The 14,600-nt window shown below is 44.5% G+C and overlaps 1 protein-coding gene across 2 annotated transcripts in view; it reads left to right on the forward strand.

Annotated features, from left to right (window-relative positions):
* Nucleotides 1–1,018: 1,018 nt before the first annotated feature.
* HOMER1 (homer scaffold protein 1) overlaps nucleotides 1,019–14,600 on the forward strand; it is a 93,917-nt gene continuing 80,335 nt past the window's right edge. The window contains exon 1 of one of the 2 annotated variants that reach the window (XM_054808844.1): nucleotides 1,019–1,974. In XM_054808844.1, coding sequence (XP_054664819.1) covers nucleotides 1,970–1,974 — 5 coding nt within the window. In that variant the 5' untranslated portion in view covers nucleotides 1,019–1,969. The remainder of the gene's footprint in view (nucleotides 1,975–14,600) is intronic. The other variant, XM_054808843.1, reaches the window with a different exon arrangement.

The raw sequence follows: 14,600 nt of genomic DNA on the forward strand, positions 1-14,600 counted from the left end.
CAGGTGGAGCTTGGAGTACTCCATTGAATTAGAAGCAGCAACACATGCTATCTGTTTGCGTGGCACCATCAAATGACCGAGCCAAAAATAGTAGGATCTGGCAAACTCACAGTGCTTGCTGTCTCTGTGCAATAGTACTAGCATGGATGTGCTAGAATCTACATTTGTGGGGGGCAATTGTAGAATGGCAGCTGCGTTTCCTTCCCGTTTAGCCAGCAGCGCTGTCGCGTTTGAAGTGTTCGCAAAGCAGGGGGACGCAGGCGTGTGTTTCGGACAGGGAACCAGCTGCCTTCGGAGCGTGGCGCCCTGCCGTTCCCATCCCCAAGGCGGACGGCGAGGAAGTTGCCGCCGTCGCGTTCCGCGGCTGCCGGCAGAGCTGACGCCGGCTCTCCCCGCCGAGCCGCAGGGCGCACCTCACGGGGCGGGCTCGGGGCGCGGCGGCGGGCGCGCGCGGCGTTGCCGTGGAGACGGCGCCGCAGGGGGCGGGGGCGGGAGGAGGCGGTCCGGCCGCCGCCAGCGCCCGGGGAGGCGCACGGAGGCGGCCGCGCCGCGGCGGGCCCCGAGCCCTCCCCCTTCGCCGCCATTCCCTATTATAGAAGAGCTTCCGGCGGCGTGGAGCACTCTGACATCATCCCCCGCACCCCGGTGACGTCAGCGCCGGGAGCGGTGCGTGACGTCGGTGCGTAGGGGAGCGCGGTGACGTGTCCTATTTAAAGCTCCCCGGGCGGAGGATGGAGGCAGAGCGGGCAGGTGTCGCCGAAAGCTGGAGCGGGCTAACCCTGTGCGGTGGCGTGTGCGGGGGACTGTAGTGCAGGGCGCGGCAGTGCAGGGCGCGGCGGGCGCGGCGCGGCTGGGCAGCGCAGGGCAGGGCTCGGCTCGGCTCGGCTCAGCTCAGCTCAGCTCGGCAGTGCAGGGCTTGGCTCGGCTCGGCAGTGCGGGGCGCGGCGGGCGGCCGCGGCTCAGCTCTTCCCTTCCCCCGGGAAGAGCGGGACGGAGGCGCGGGCTGCGCGCGGCGGCTGCGCCTGCCCACCGCGAGGGGACGGGCGGGCGGTGGCGGAGGTGTGAGGCGGAGGCAGCGGCAGCGGCTCCGGGGTGTCGGAGCAGCCGGGCACCGCCCGGCGCGGCGCTCGCTCCCTCCCTCCCGCCATCCCACCGGCGGGGCTGAGCCCGCGGCCCCGCCGCAGAGGAGCGCGGGCTCGGCGGCGGCAGCCCCTCCCGCCGCCCGCTGGCGGTGACCGACCCGCCGCGCCCCAGGACGATGCACGCCCGCTCGCTGCAGAAGAAGGCGTGACGGCGAGGAGCGGACCCACCGCCGCGGGAAGGAGGAGCGGCGTCCCGTATCTCTGCAGCCGGGGGTGGGCGGGCGGGCGGATCGGGGGAGCGAGGCGCCCCGGTGCCCGTGAGGGACGCGCGGCCGCAGCCCGCCGCTAGCCCCTTCATGCTGGGAGCCCGATGCCAGCGCTGGTGCCGCGGCTCGCTCTGCCTCGGGAAAATGCATCGGTGCTCGCCACGCTGCCGGCGGGGGTGCTAGGGGGAGCGGCGGCGTGGAACCCGGCGCGCACCGCCTGCCCCATCCCGCTCCGCCTCTGAGGCGCACGGAGCCCTCGGCGGCCGCTCACGTCCCGGCGAGAAGCGCCGCAGCCGCCGCCAGCCCCTCGCGGAGAAGGCGAGCGCCTCCCCGTCCGCCCGCAGGAGGGGACCTCTCTGCCCCCGGAGCCGCTGCCTGAGGGCGCCTGGCGGGGCCGGCGGCCATGGGAGCCCGGCCCGCGGGGGGCGCTCCCTAAGGCGCGGGTGGCCCTGCTCGGCCCGGCAGCTGCGAGCCGGCGGCGCGGCCCCCCGGGCTTGCGCAGCGCGGCGAGCCCAGCGCAGCGGCCCGCCGCCACGGGGCTGCGGAGCTGCCGGCGCGGCGAGGAGCGGCCCGGGGACGCGGCCCGTGCGGCACCGCCGGTGCCCGGCGCTGCCGGCCGCCATGGGGTAAGGATCTCGCGGGGCCGCCGGGGTAGTGCCGGGGCGGGGGGGGGGTGTGGAAGCGGCTGCCCGTGCGAGCTGTTGCCGCTGGATGCGCACGGAGGTGAGTGGTTTTACTGGCGGGGGTACACAAGGAGCAGGAATCCTGCTGCCATCGATGCTGTGCATCAGCCCCATGAAAGAAAAGCGGTGCGCTCCGTAAGGGGCGCACCGCGATCTGCAGAGGTTTGCCTCCGCCGTAGCTACACCGAATCGGTGGAAGAGCCGTCTTGGCTTCCAGATCCCCACCGTGAGGTCCTTCCCCGAGTCGTTAAGGCACGGTCAGTCCTGAAAACGACTGGTTTAGGCTCAGTGTGGCAAGGTAAAACTTCAGAGCAGCGAAGTCTCATTTTAACTCTTCTGGAGTCTTCAGAGGATGTAAAACAACATGTGAATTTACCAATAAAGTAAAGAAGGGTCTAAGGAAATTTGCTTTACAGCAAGTTCCCTAGTAAATTCTTGAGGTTTTTAAGGAAATGAGGTGGAATAAAGCCTTTAAAATTAATCTGATTGCATCTAAATTAGTAGATAAAAAAGTGACATAGATACCTGTGAAAACTTTCCACAGTTGTATCTTTAGTAATTTGTATAGCAAGATCAAAAAATAAACTCTGCTGTCAGGCTTAGTTACAAATCATGTCCTTTATATTTTGGTCATTTAGGAATTTGAATGTGAAATTGGTATATTAATACAGAAGTTAAAAGTGTCTCTTTCCTCAAGCCATTAAGGATACTTGGAATTCTCCAATCTATTAACTTCCTTGCATGTGGGGTGATAACAGCTGCATCCTGGGGTTCACTGTACAAGATGCAGGAGGGAATGACTTCTTAGGCTAGCTCTTATTTTCCTGTCTATCCTTCCATAAACAAACCAAAGAAAAAATTCCAAACAGAATAAACCCAAGCTTGCAGCTATCTACATATTTAAGAAAGTGACGTGTTTCAAAAACCTGCCAAAAGGCTATGTGATATTACAGTGTTTTGGGGATATATACTTAAAACTGTTAAGCAGACACAGAATTATGTAGCTTTTTAAATTCAAATAATGGAAAACCTTTCATTTATTTAAAATAAGCATTCTGTTTGTAGATATGTCAATTAAATGTATCAGATTGCAAATACAGAGAACTGTTGAAGAGGAGTAAACATTCTCCAGAATTAAATTGAGCATTTCTGAAAACAAAAACCTGATTTAAACAAAAAAACCTCCCCCATTTCATCAACTCCAGTACTGCTGGTGTTTTTGTGTCGTAGCTTCTTAATGAACAGTACAAATCTGTATCTGTAGAGGGAGTTGAAATAACCCTAAATATTGAGGTTGTTTGTGTGATGCCTTGGGTAGTATCTTGGCACATTTGAAGTCAAGAAGACAAAACTTACTGGCAAAGATTTTGAGGACTGTTTAGATAGTATGCATTGAGGTATTGCGATACAGAGTTCCTTGCAGACCATCTTCTAACAAGGTGGACGAAACCAGAAACGTAGATATGTGTAACTGATAAGCTCCCTGCTTTCTAAATGTGAGCAAGCACATCCAAGCCCGGGCCAGCACCAACTCTGTGGATCTGTAGTTAAGTATCAGGCATTTGCTAGTGTTCAGAGCAGAGGTCTTGATTCAGTGGCTATTTGTATTAGCATCTAAATGCAGTTGCTCATGGATTTTGGGGTATTTCTAGACCAAGGCGTACTGGACTCTTAACACTGCAGTCGTAAAAACTGATACTCGGCTAAGGTCTTAAATTTGAGTGCTCTAGAACCAAGTTGCAAAGTGGCTGATAATCCGTGTACCTGGCCACACAAGCGTCTGTGTACTATATTCAGTATTTAATGGGTACTGCTATCCTGTGTAAGCTTGTACAGTGAGCTTGTAGTACCTGGCTGGTGGAGAGTCTACCTGTTCCAGTGATCAGAACACAGAAAACTTAAGATGAGGGAGAGGAATTGGCTTGCCAAACCAACAGTGGCTTTCTTAGTCTCATTTGTTATAGTGAAGAATTCACTGTTCTGCAAGTGTAGTTCAGCCTGCTCGGCACATTGAATACCATCAGGCAAGCCAGGTAATTATGCACTCTGTATGTGGTGGATGCCAAGCTGTGGCTGACTGCTCTCTGGACCAGTGTTGCTATTAAATACTTATTTTGAGAAACTTGAGACTAGAGAATGGTCCATAGGGTGCAGTACTTCAGGAGACACTCTTCTTAGTGCTGTATCCCCTATGTCTGTGGGTGTGTCTCATCTCAGAGGAGAAGGTAAATGAAACAAGCTCTGGGGATTGTGTTGGCCAGGCACATAGGATGTCTACTTCTGCTTCTCTACCTGCCAGTCTGTCTCTCCTCTCCTGGTTCCTCATCCCTGTTGCATAAAGACAAGTTCTTGTCAGTAGTCACTGTTGGAGCAATGTAACCATTTATTTGTGCATGCTCTTCTTTTGGGTTGACTGTACAGAATATAGCGTTCTTTAATAGAAAAACATGGATTTTTGTGTAAATAAGATGACTTCAGTATGTTCTGTACTAGTTCGTAACGTGTTTCTCTTGTATTCCCAGTATTTAGAAATACAGAATCAGTCGTCTTCGAGCAGAGGTTTGATTACATTAAAAATCCTCGAGAAATACATCTTAAGTAAACTTACTCAGGATGTATAGTGGTAGCCTAGATTATTGTATACATTGACCAGGTAAATTTCATGTTAAAGCTGCAAACCATCACTGTATTTTACTGGTCACTGGTACTGCTTTTCCTTTTAGCTGGGGGCAGGGGAGTTAGAGGTTTGCATCTGTGGACTGTGATGCAGTCATTGCTTAGGCTGAAATGAATAGACTTCATGCTAGACACAGTATGGAAACTGCACAGCCATGTATTCTGGGAGGGGTGAGAAATTGGTGTCCTATTAAACTTAATCTCTTGGATTAATTCCTGGTTTATTAATAGGTGTCTCTCCATAACTACTTTCCTTTATGGCCTTCTGTGCTGTGGACAAGTATCTGAATTTATCTTACTAGCTTTTCCCTTCACTCTTGCTGAATGATAAGGAATTACAAAGTAAAAGCTTCTATAAGATGTGCCTGTCTCTGTCATGTCATGTTAATCAAGGTGTCTTTATAAAGACTTCAGCTTCTCTTCACTTTTGTTGGACTATATTTAGTATGTTATCTTCATAAAGGTGGTTATGATATGTGTCAGTTTGAGATGGCAGAATTAGAATACTGGGGTTCTTAAGTCGGCTGGAGAATATTGTGGAAGATGAGTATTTTAGGATGTACTTATTAGCGTTGTAGTTGCCTAGAAATAAGTATTTTAATTTTTGGCAGTCGGGAAGATTTCTGTTGCTGGTTGATACACTCCTAGCTCTTATGCTTTTTGAAGGATAGGGAGTTAGTCAAATGCATTTCTTTAAAGCATGGGTCCCATCTTAAGGACAGGATACTATAGTTGTGGGGGAATTGACAAATCATGCTAATTCTAAACTGTAGGATGTAATGATTTTTTACAAAGCCTGTTTGAAGCTTCAAAATCTAAAAATATATGAAAATCAGTACTGTTTGAACGTATGCAATAGACAATTCTTGCTGTGGAAATTGGTTTTGGTTTGCTGCCTGTTGACTTACTTTTTTAGGTGTTTCCAAACCACAGTCTTGTCCTTAAACGTTTCATTTTCCTTCTCTAGCTGGGTAACAAGAAGTGAACACCATGAAGCTGAAAGGAGCCGTAAGCGTTGACAGTTGAATTTGACCTGACTCAGGTTCTTTAACCTGTCTTTTTCTCTCCCACAAGGCTTAATGATAGCTGTCCAAAAACTTCACCTTAGCAACAAGTCCATCAGCTGTGCTCCTCTGACACAGAAATATTGCAGATAATAGTGCAGAAAGTATAGCTTCTTGGCAGTAGTTCAGTGCTACTGCAATTCCTGGCCATCTTGCTATCTCAGGGGTAAAATGAGATGCTTGTTTTGTGAAAGCAATGGCAGCAAAGTAGTTTATGCGGTCTTCTGTAGCAGCGTGGAGAGTGTAACAAAATCAGATCAACATCACTTAATATAGATAACACCCACAAAACCTGAGTATCTGAAAAAAAATTAGTAAGGTATGAATACCCAGACAGATGGACTGTATGTAAATCAGCTTGAAATGGTTAATGAACTCCTTTGTCAGGCAGCAATGTGTGGAGACCTCTACCATGCTTAAATTATCTTCTGCCACAGTAGTTTTATGACCATGAAATAAGCATAGGAAATCTAAACCAGCTCTTCTGGCCTGGCAACACATAAAGGAGTGTCCAGAACACCATGGGGGATGATTTCCATGCTGATCTAGTGAAGGTATTTGTAATGCCTTAACTTTGCGATTGATCTGTTTCAGTATTTCCATGCATTATAGAGATTATGTTGACCGGCTTTTTGGGTGAGATCCTAGTTCTGTTGAAAAGAAACATTTCAGTCCTTCACATTCTTCATGTTGAGATTATTTTTGTTCTCAGTATCTCAAGGCAAGTATCAGATGAATGCTTTGTCTATGTTGTCTTGTGATTTCTCTCTCCCAAACAGTGTTCTACCACAATTTCCATTACCTTTGGAGGACTCATAATCAGATGTTGAGCCAATACTTGAGGAAATATGCAATCTCAAAGCCATAGAAATTGCAATAGCTTGAAATACTGTAACATGCCAGCACTTCTAATCGGGGCCGACAATGACACCTAGTTTCTGGCATTAGAAGACCTAACTAACTAAGCATCTAACTGGCATTAGAGTGTTTCTGCCTGCTAGTTATCAAAAGTAATAAGTAGAATTCAGATATCACTTTTATGGGAATTTTGTTGGAAAACACTTACTCGTTATGATTGTCTCTTAAGACACTAATTTGATTTAAAGCTCTTAGCTGATCACTCGTTAAATCACAGCCTTCCAAATCTATGTCTATGTGTTAGTGCACTACAAAGAGAAGAGCGTTATCTCATGATGTAACACTAATTTTCTAGTAGTTTCTCATTAGCATAGTTGTCTGGGACATCATTTTAGCTGAGCCTATGCCTTTACAGTGTATTCCAGATCAGTGACCATCTTAAATGCAAACACTTCATACGGATTAGAAACTTAATTCTTCTACTCTTTTAGACATCTTCAATTTTGAAGCGTTTGAGACCTAAAGTAATTACCAAGAGCTGATGTCTCTTCTAGTCCAGATGTTATAGTTTGAGGTGCTTAGCAAGAGGGCGAGTGTGGTGCAGAGATACACAGTGAGGCCGAGACCAGATCTGGAGCGGAACTCACATGAGTATATGTATATACATGCACACAGAAATTAGGTGTGCTTGTGTTTTAACAATGTGCCCTTTATATCTGAGACAGCCCTGCACTTGAGAAAAATCTCAGGCTTCCCCATGTGTGTGGTTATAGTCTTAGTAACAAGAAACTGTAACAATGAACAAAGGGACAAGGTATTCTGTATTATTTAAAGTAAAAACAAAAATTGGAGTATTCAGTCCCATCTCTTTGTGTTTGTTTGATGTTTGGTTTTTCTTTTTAGAGATGCTATATTAGGTTGAAATGTGTATTTTAGAAGCCCTGCTTAGGTGAAAGCCTTCAGTAAAAAAAAAATAAAATTGCAAGACCATGCTTTCTAGTTCAGGGTTTGGTTCTGTGAGGCTTTTTCAGATGTCTTAAAGTTAAGGTGCAATGAGTGTGGAAGCATTGGACTATGAAAATCTGCTTTTGGATCTGATTTTGGTAATAGGTTTCTTTTCCCCATTCTGTTGTGAGTATTTTAGCTTTTATCTTTTTTTCTCATCTGTGTGAGATCCACCAAAATTAGTATTTTGTTGAGGACAGGGAGGTTAGAGGGGAGAGGAGGCTAGAGGGAGCTGTGTTTTTATTCTACCTCGGCCTTGCACCATGGAGTGTTGGGCTCTTTTTGTATCTACACAGAGCCCTGGTAGTGGTATTAATGTTGTCTGCTCCATTCTGCAAAGTAATGGAACTGTGTTTGAATACTGTATTGATTTTCTAGAACTGCATCACAAATACGCTTCTGGCAACACACTGCATTCTGACATGCTTCTCTGGTGGCAAGTAGTGGTGAATGCCAGTCATCATTAAAAAAATTAGTCTAGGGAGACACAGTTTAAACATGCAATAGATGATGCTGGATTGCTAGATACAAGCATATATTGAAATTTCCAGTATCTAGTCATCATTTTTTTTAATTTTTTTTTTTTTTTTTAGCTAAAGATGTCAAGTTAGCTAACTTAAGCAGCCTGTAGCACTCATTTTTATTAATGGCTTTTAACTGATTAGAGTGAAGAACTTGAAGTACATAGTTCCTCTCAGGTTTTTCTTCTTCCTCCATATATATGCAAATGATTCACAGGCACTGTTTTGTCCATTTTTGTGGCTGTATTCTCTGTCGACATCTTGATCATTAAGTTTTCACAGCTTGCCACCAAAAAGTAGGAACAACAGAAGACAGGGGATGCTTTTTCCTGTTGTCTCCTGCAGCACAAACATTGGTGCAGTAAGCCATATCAGTACTGAAACTTAGCTGACTGCATGGCTGTACAAATACAGGGGCTGGCACTAGGGAAGTGTCATTACAGGTGGGATAGCCCTACATTTTGCTACAGCAGTGTCTGTTTATTCTGGCAGGAAGTGTTCAAGAAGATCCAGACTCAGAGCTAGCCCTGTCCAAGTTCGCTGCTCAGTTTTGAAGCTCAAGTCTGGAAAGGTTTTTGAGACTGTCCACTGGGTTGAGTCTCAACTCATTGAGAAATTACTTTTTTCCCCCCTTTTGACAGTGTCTTTCATATTAAAAAACATAATAGGTAATATTGCCAGGGTTTAGAATTTGGGGTTTTCAAATGCTTTTAAATAACTTAGTAAATAGTATGGTATAGTCTTCAATATATGTCCCTCCCATGTCAATATTTTTTTAATGACAACTGGCATTCACCAGTACTTGCTACCAGAGAAGCGTGTCAGAACACAGTGTGTTGCCAGGCTTTTCTCGTTCTTGTTTCATACATAGGTTTTGAATGCACTGAACCCTACCAGTTCATTCAGGTACTATGTAAGGAAAATTGTTCCTCTTCATAAAAAAAAGGTCATACTGAATAACTAGCTAGGTCTTAACAAGCACTGGTCCCTGGTCTTTGATTAGAAGCTTCCTAACTGTAGTAGCATGTATTTACTGCTTGAATATTTTTATTGAACTATTAAGTATAGGTCTCTAATGTAGACAATTCCAATTCCATGTGAAATAGGTAAGAAAATTCCAGTTTTATGTCACACAGGCATTTGAGCCAACACTTCTGCACAAACTGTATGGTGTGCATTTTGTTGCTCAGTTTGTCCAAATGCTGAGCAGCTTCCTGAGATCTGATTTTTTTCCCCTGTAATTACACTTCCAACAAGTAAAGTAGCTTCCATCTCGGTAAAGCCCTGAAACTTACCTGCTATCTTGGGGTTAGAACTACAGTCATTGTAGGTTCCTTTGTGAAGTATAAACTATATTGTGAAGTATGATTTGTAAAGTGGTTGATAATCTAGCTCCAGTACAACTAACACATAATACTTTGTCTTTACCAGCCTTCACCAGTGCACTCAAAGCAAGCGCATGAGCCGTGAGTGCAGAAATGTTTCTTTACATTGTTTGCATAGCAATACCCAGGGGTAGTACTGATGCAGCCATTGTGTTTCCAGCACGGTTGTCTTCCCTATGAGCTGCTCATCAGTGAGACAGCCTAGTCCAGGTATGCCGTTCCTCTCCAGCTGTTGGGGCCCATCCCCACAGCAGAGCACTTGGCACAGTCCCTTGGCTGCCATTAACTGTGCAGACCTGTGTACCTATTCCCATGTCGGCCTCTGTAGCAGGCTGTGCAGGGCACCATTTGCTCTGTGCACAGTGTGTCGTCATACTGGTATATTTAAAAATGGATTGTGCCCTGTATGCTTCTTGTGAATATCACCATTATGGTGGGAAGTTGTCTGACAGTGCAAGGCACGTCACTGGGGGAAACAGGATTTGGGGCCATACTAGGAGTGCCTTCAGTGATCTAATGATTGATCTGCTCCAGAGGTCTATCAGGAAAGGTATTTGGGTGTCCCGCCTTAGGAGGAGTCTCAGAACGTGTTTGGCATATGCGTGTTGTGAAAAATCAGGGATACTGAAATCTGTCACTTCCAGTTACAGCTCAATGTAGATGAAACCACTGCTTCCAAAATTCAATAGTGTTTAATAGGCTGTAAGTTATCAGAAGGGAGGGACTTGCTGGCATGGTAATGGCACGCTCAAAGTGAATTAAAGAGGCTTTATAGTTCCTGCGGTGCTCAGTGGGATGATTCAAATTGATTTGTTACTTATGAATATAAAATTAATTTGTTTACCTTTCTAGGAGTCTAATTCAGTTCCTTGATACAAATGAAATAATCCAGTTCTCATCTTGTGATATAGACCAGTGATTCGTTTTGAAACTTAGCGTGCAGCTGTAGCAGTCTGGATGGGATTGCAAATTGTTTGAAGATCAGTTGATGGTGATAATGATGAAATGCATGTTTATTCAGCCTGGTTCATTCTGCTCACTCTCTATGTAAGTTCTGATACTGCCATTGGTGCTGGTGGGAGCATGACTTCTGCTTTGAGGTGTCTATGGTCAACGTGCAACTTGTGCTAATGATTTATTTCAGGGTATTTATTTCTGAGGGTTAAGTGTACTAGCTCTCAATACTGACTGTTACCTGACAACTTCTTAATGTTAAATAAGGCATTCGTGGGTTTTAAGCTGGAAATGAAAGGAATGACACGTGCCAAGCCCACTAAAATAAAAAGCATTTTGACATGTGGAAGGCATGCCAAAATTAGCAACTTGGAGATGTAGAAGAATGTGAGGTAGACTTGGTTGACAGAGTGAGAAGTGGTAAGGAGGTGTGATCATTTCTGTATGAAGATCTACAAGGAAACAAAATGGAAGTTTAAAGCCAATAAGGAGGGTAATGAAAAAAAACTAGTAAGAAGCATTACAAGGAGGGGTTGCTAAAGATTTGGTGCCAAGTAAGGAAACCTTATTTTGCTACAGAAATACGTTCGAGACAAATTCCAAGTGTCTCATAATAGATACGGAAGTATTGTATTCCTTGTTTTTTCTGTAGTGAACAAGTTGCTGAGAGATCTAGTCTTTAGAATAGCAAAATTATGACTAGTATTAGTTGAGTTGTTGTATCTCAAAGTCAAAGATGATTGCAAAAACAGCAGTTAACATCATCTAAAAATACTAATTTTTAAATAATATCACTGTTTACCATATAATTGCGGATTACCTCAGTGAAAACACCCGATGAATTGATTGCATGATTTTGTCTTCCTTTTGTTCCTTTTTAGGTTCCAAAATTGTCACCTGTCTCTGTTGCCAAATGTCCCAGCTTTGTCTCTGTTGCCTCATACCTGTGAAACACAGCCGTCAGAACAGAAACTCTTGTCATAGGCAATGATGAGAGTTGATGGAGCGCACAAAATCACACTGAATGTCAAATTAGAAAATACTGTGTTTACATTGTTTATTGAACTTTGTCATGTTTCATGGAACTTAAGCTAACGTAGGATTCCCACTGTATTACTTCACTGCTCTGCATGACCGCATGTCCTAGTACCAACCCTCTCTTCTTGGTTCCTTCTTGCTGCGCTAGCTGTGCATAGTGACACATGTCAATGCTGCTGAAGGATTTCATTACAGCAACTAAATTGATCTAACCAAACTTTAGAACAGAGGCTGCTGATTTTTGGATGTCTCGTGCTTTCATGTCAGGACAAAGCAAGGAGTTTCAGTCTGTCAGTTGTTTGAATGTGCTACTCTGTGTAGTGCTTCTACCACTGCTGTCTTATGACCCTTATATCCCACCAAACAGTATGATTAACATCAAAGTCTTTTTGTGCTTGCAGGGTGCTGTTTTTCCCCATCTGTGCCTCAGCAATAGCACCTAAGTACCCCATCTGATTTGGCTTCATACTTACCTTGTTTAGTCAGCATCAGTCAGTCTAATTAGTTGTTTGTGAGTGGCATTAACAGCCCTTCTCACAAACTGAAAACTGTTTTGCAAAGGAAACTACTGAACTTTAGATCTCGAGTCCTTGAACTAATTTGAGGATGTCTGTGAAACATGACAAGGAAAATTTGCTGGATGGGAATAGGCTTGCATTCTGGAGCTTGCAGTAGATTGAAAATCATGCCCCATCTGGAGCCTTCCTCCTCCTCCATGCCCCTGGAAAGCAGAGCACTGCTGGGCCTGCTTGTAAAGCAGAGCACGGAGTTGTGGCTCACAAGCAGTGTCTCTGGATCCCAAAGCACCCTCTCTACTTCTTTATTTGGAGAGCTGTGCTTGTTCTGCTGGTATAGGGGTTTTCTTTCTTTCTTTTCTTTTTCCTTAAAACTGAAGGTCTTGTAATGGTTCTGAAGACTGTAGATACTCTCCCTGAGTACAACGTCGAGAAAACTGGTGGTGCAGAGGGCGGGAAGCTGTAACTTCCTTGTATGACTCTGTGTTAAAGTGCTGTGCTAAGTAACAGTAGAAGTTTAAGCTGAGCAGTTAAGCTGTTCTGTGTTCTCCCTTAAAATATTTGTGTGAGTTCTGTAAGAGTAATCTGACTGACACGCATCTCCACGGCATGGGAGGTTTTAGATGTAGATTGCAAAGGAAAGATTGCTTCAATACAGAGATTATCAAGGAACTTGGGTAATTAAAAAGAAAACCTGGTTATCAATTGCTTTTGGACCTTTCTAAACTTTTTTTTACCTAACAGGTATGAATAACATTATTTCTTCCTTTGCTACATTGTGCTTTGTAGGCTTCCTTCTCATTTCTGTTTGTATTACAGGTGTGGCAAAGTTGCTTTTCCATGCTGTAGAATGGAGGGAAATGAGTATTTTCAGACCATCGCCTGCCTGTTTCTAATTCCAGATGCAGCTTAGCTTAGTTTACTGTATGTAAGGGCTGTTGCAGGAATGTTAACATCTAGATTGCTTTCAGAAATGTCTTGTTAGCCTGTCCTTCCAGAGTTCTTTGTTCATAGGACAGAACCTGACATTAGGTTGTTTTTCTGTTTGCTTCTGGTTAACACTTTCAGTGACTAGATATGGAAAATAGCTATACATCTTAAACTTAATTGTCTAGTCCTAAAGATAGAACTCCTCTCTTGACTTCCTTGACAAGAATTTCTGAACAGAGCAAAATCCAGGAATAAAAGACAGCCTTAGATCAATTTTTGATGTCATGATTACTTAGTATTTTCAGTATAAGTAAATATCTATCCTAAAATTCAATCTAGCATTGTTTAGCTGCTCTTAAGTCATTAAAAGCTGATGATTAGTTCTCTCCAATTTTGTAATTTAAAAACAGAGATACCTTTGTCCACTTACTTGCACGACTTAGAGGAATAATCACTTAGGTACCTAGAAAAATTCTGAAGATGCCTATGTCCCTGGAATAACTCAATAAACTGAAGTAAAAAGTGTGAAGATAAAGATGAGTACTTGTCCTTGGTAATATGCTTTTTGTTATCTGATGTGACTCCCAAAGCTCTCACTTGATTAATCGTATGAAAATGAGCTTTTGAAGACTGGGTTAAAGGACAAAAGAGGAAAACCTTAGAGAGATGGACCTTCATGCAGCTATTGGAGGAACTTCATAGTCAGTGATAAATTCTTGGAGTGGATGTTTCCTGTAACACTTCAGGTGGTTACCTACCTGCAGAACTTGAGCAGCACATGATAGCTGGGGGCATTGGAGAACTGGCATTTCTTAAGCCCACAGAGTTACAGAAGTGAAAGCAAATCTAATGTTTATCTATTTCTTCCTTTTTTTTAAATCAAGTTAATATTACACTGTACCTATCCTCCAGGTACCTTTTTTACTCTTCAGCACAAGTAACTCCATGTTCACTGACGTTATGCCAAAAATTTAGGAGTTTTGTTGAGATTTTTTCCTTGCTTTAGAATATAAGCCTTAATTTTAAGTAGTATCTATTCTATTCCAAGTATAGGAGTTTGCATCTTAACTGGCAAATGTAATTCAGTGTGTTCTGTTTTTGATCTTTGATGGCTGTGAGGGTATATTGACTCTGCTTGTTAGAGCTGAGCAGGAATGCTTTTACCATCTTGGGATCCCCAGAAGACAGCAGTGCTAGATTGCAAGCTGTTCTGTGGAGTTAGGAGGCAGAATTCTAGCAGAGGTTGAGCATGGTGAGGACAAGCACCTAGTGAAATACTGCCTAGCAGGATGGAATGCTTGAGTGACAGGTGTAATCATGACTCACATAGAATCATAGAATGGTTTGGGTTGGAAGGGACCTTTAAGATCATCTAGTTCCAACCCCCCTGCTATGGGCAGGGACACCCTTACATCTAAGTAAGCTGAATTTTACTGCAGAATCCTGTGCACTGTGTCCTGTTCTTTCTCTGAAGAATGTGCATACATTTTCAGGTTCAGTTTTTGCATTCTCCAGTTTGAGAGAAAGCAAAACATGAGATTTTGCTGTTGATCTGGACATTGAGCATATCTAGTAAGACCCATCTGATTTCACTGTATCATGGATGAATATGGTCCATTGCTT

This window comes from Grus americana, chromosome Z (genome assembly GCF_028858705.1).
Source record: "Grus americana isolate bGruAme1 chromosome Z, bGruAme1.mat, whole genome shotgun sequence".
NCBI lineage: Eukaryota > Metazoa > Chordata > Aves > Gruiformes > Gruidae > Grus > Grus americana.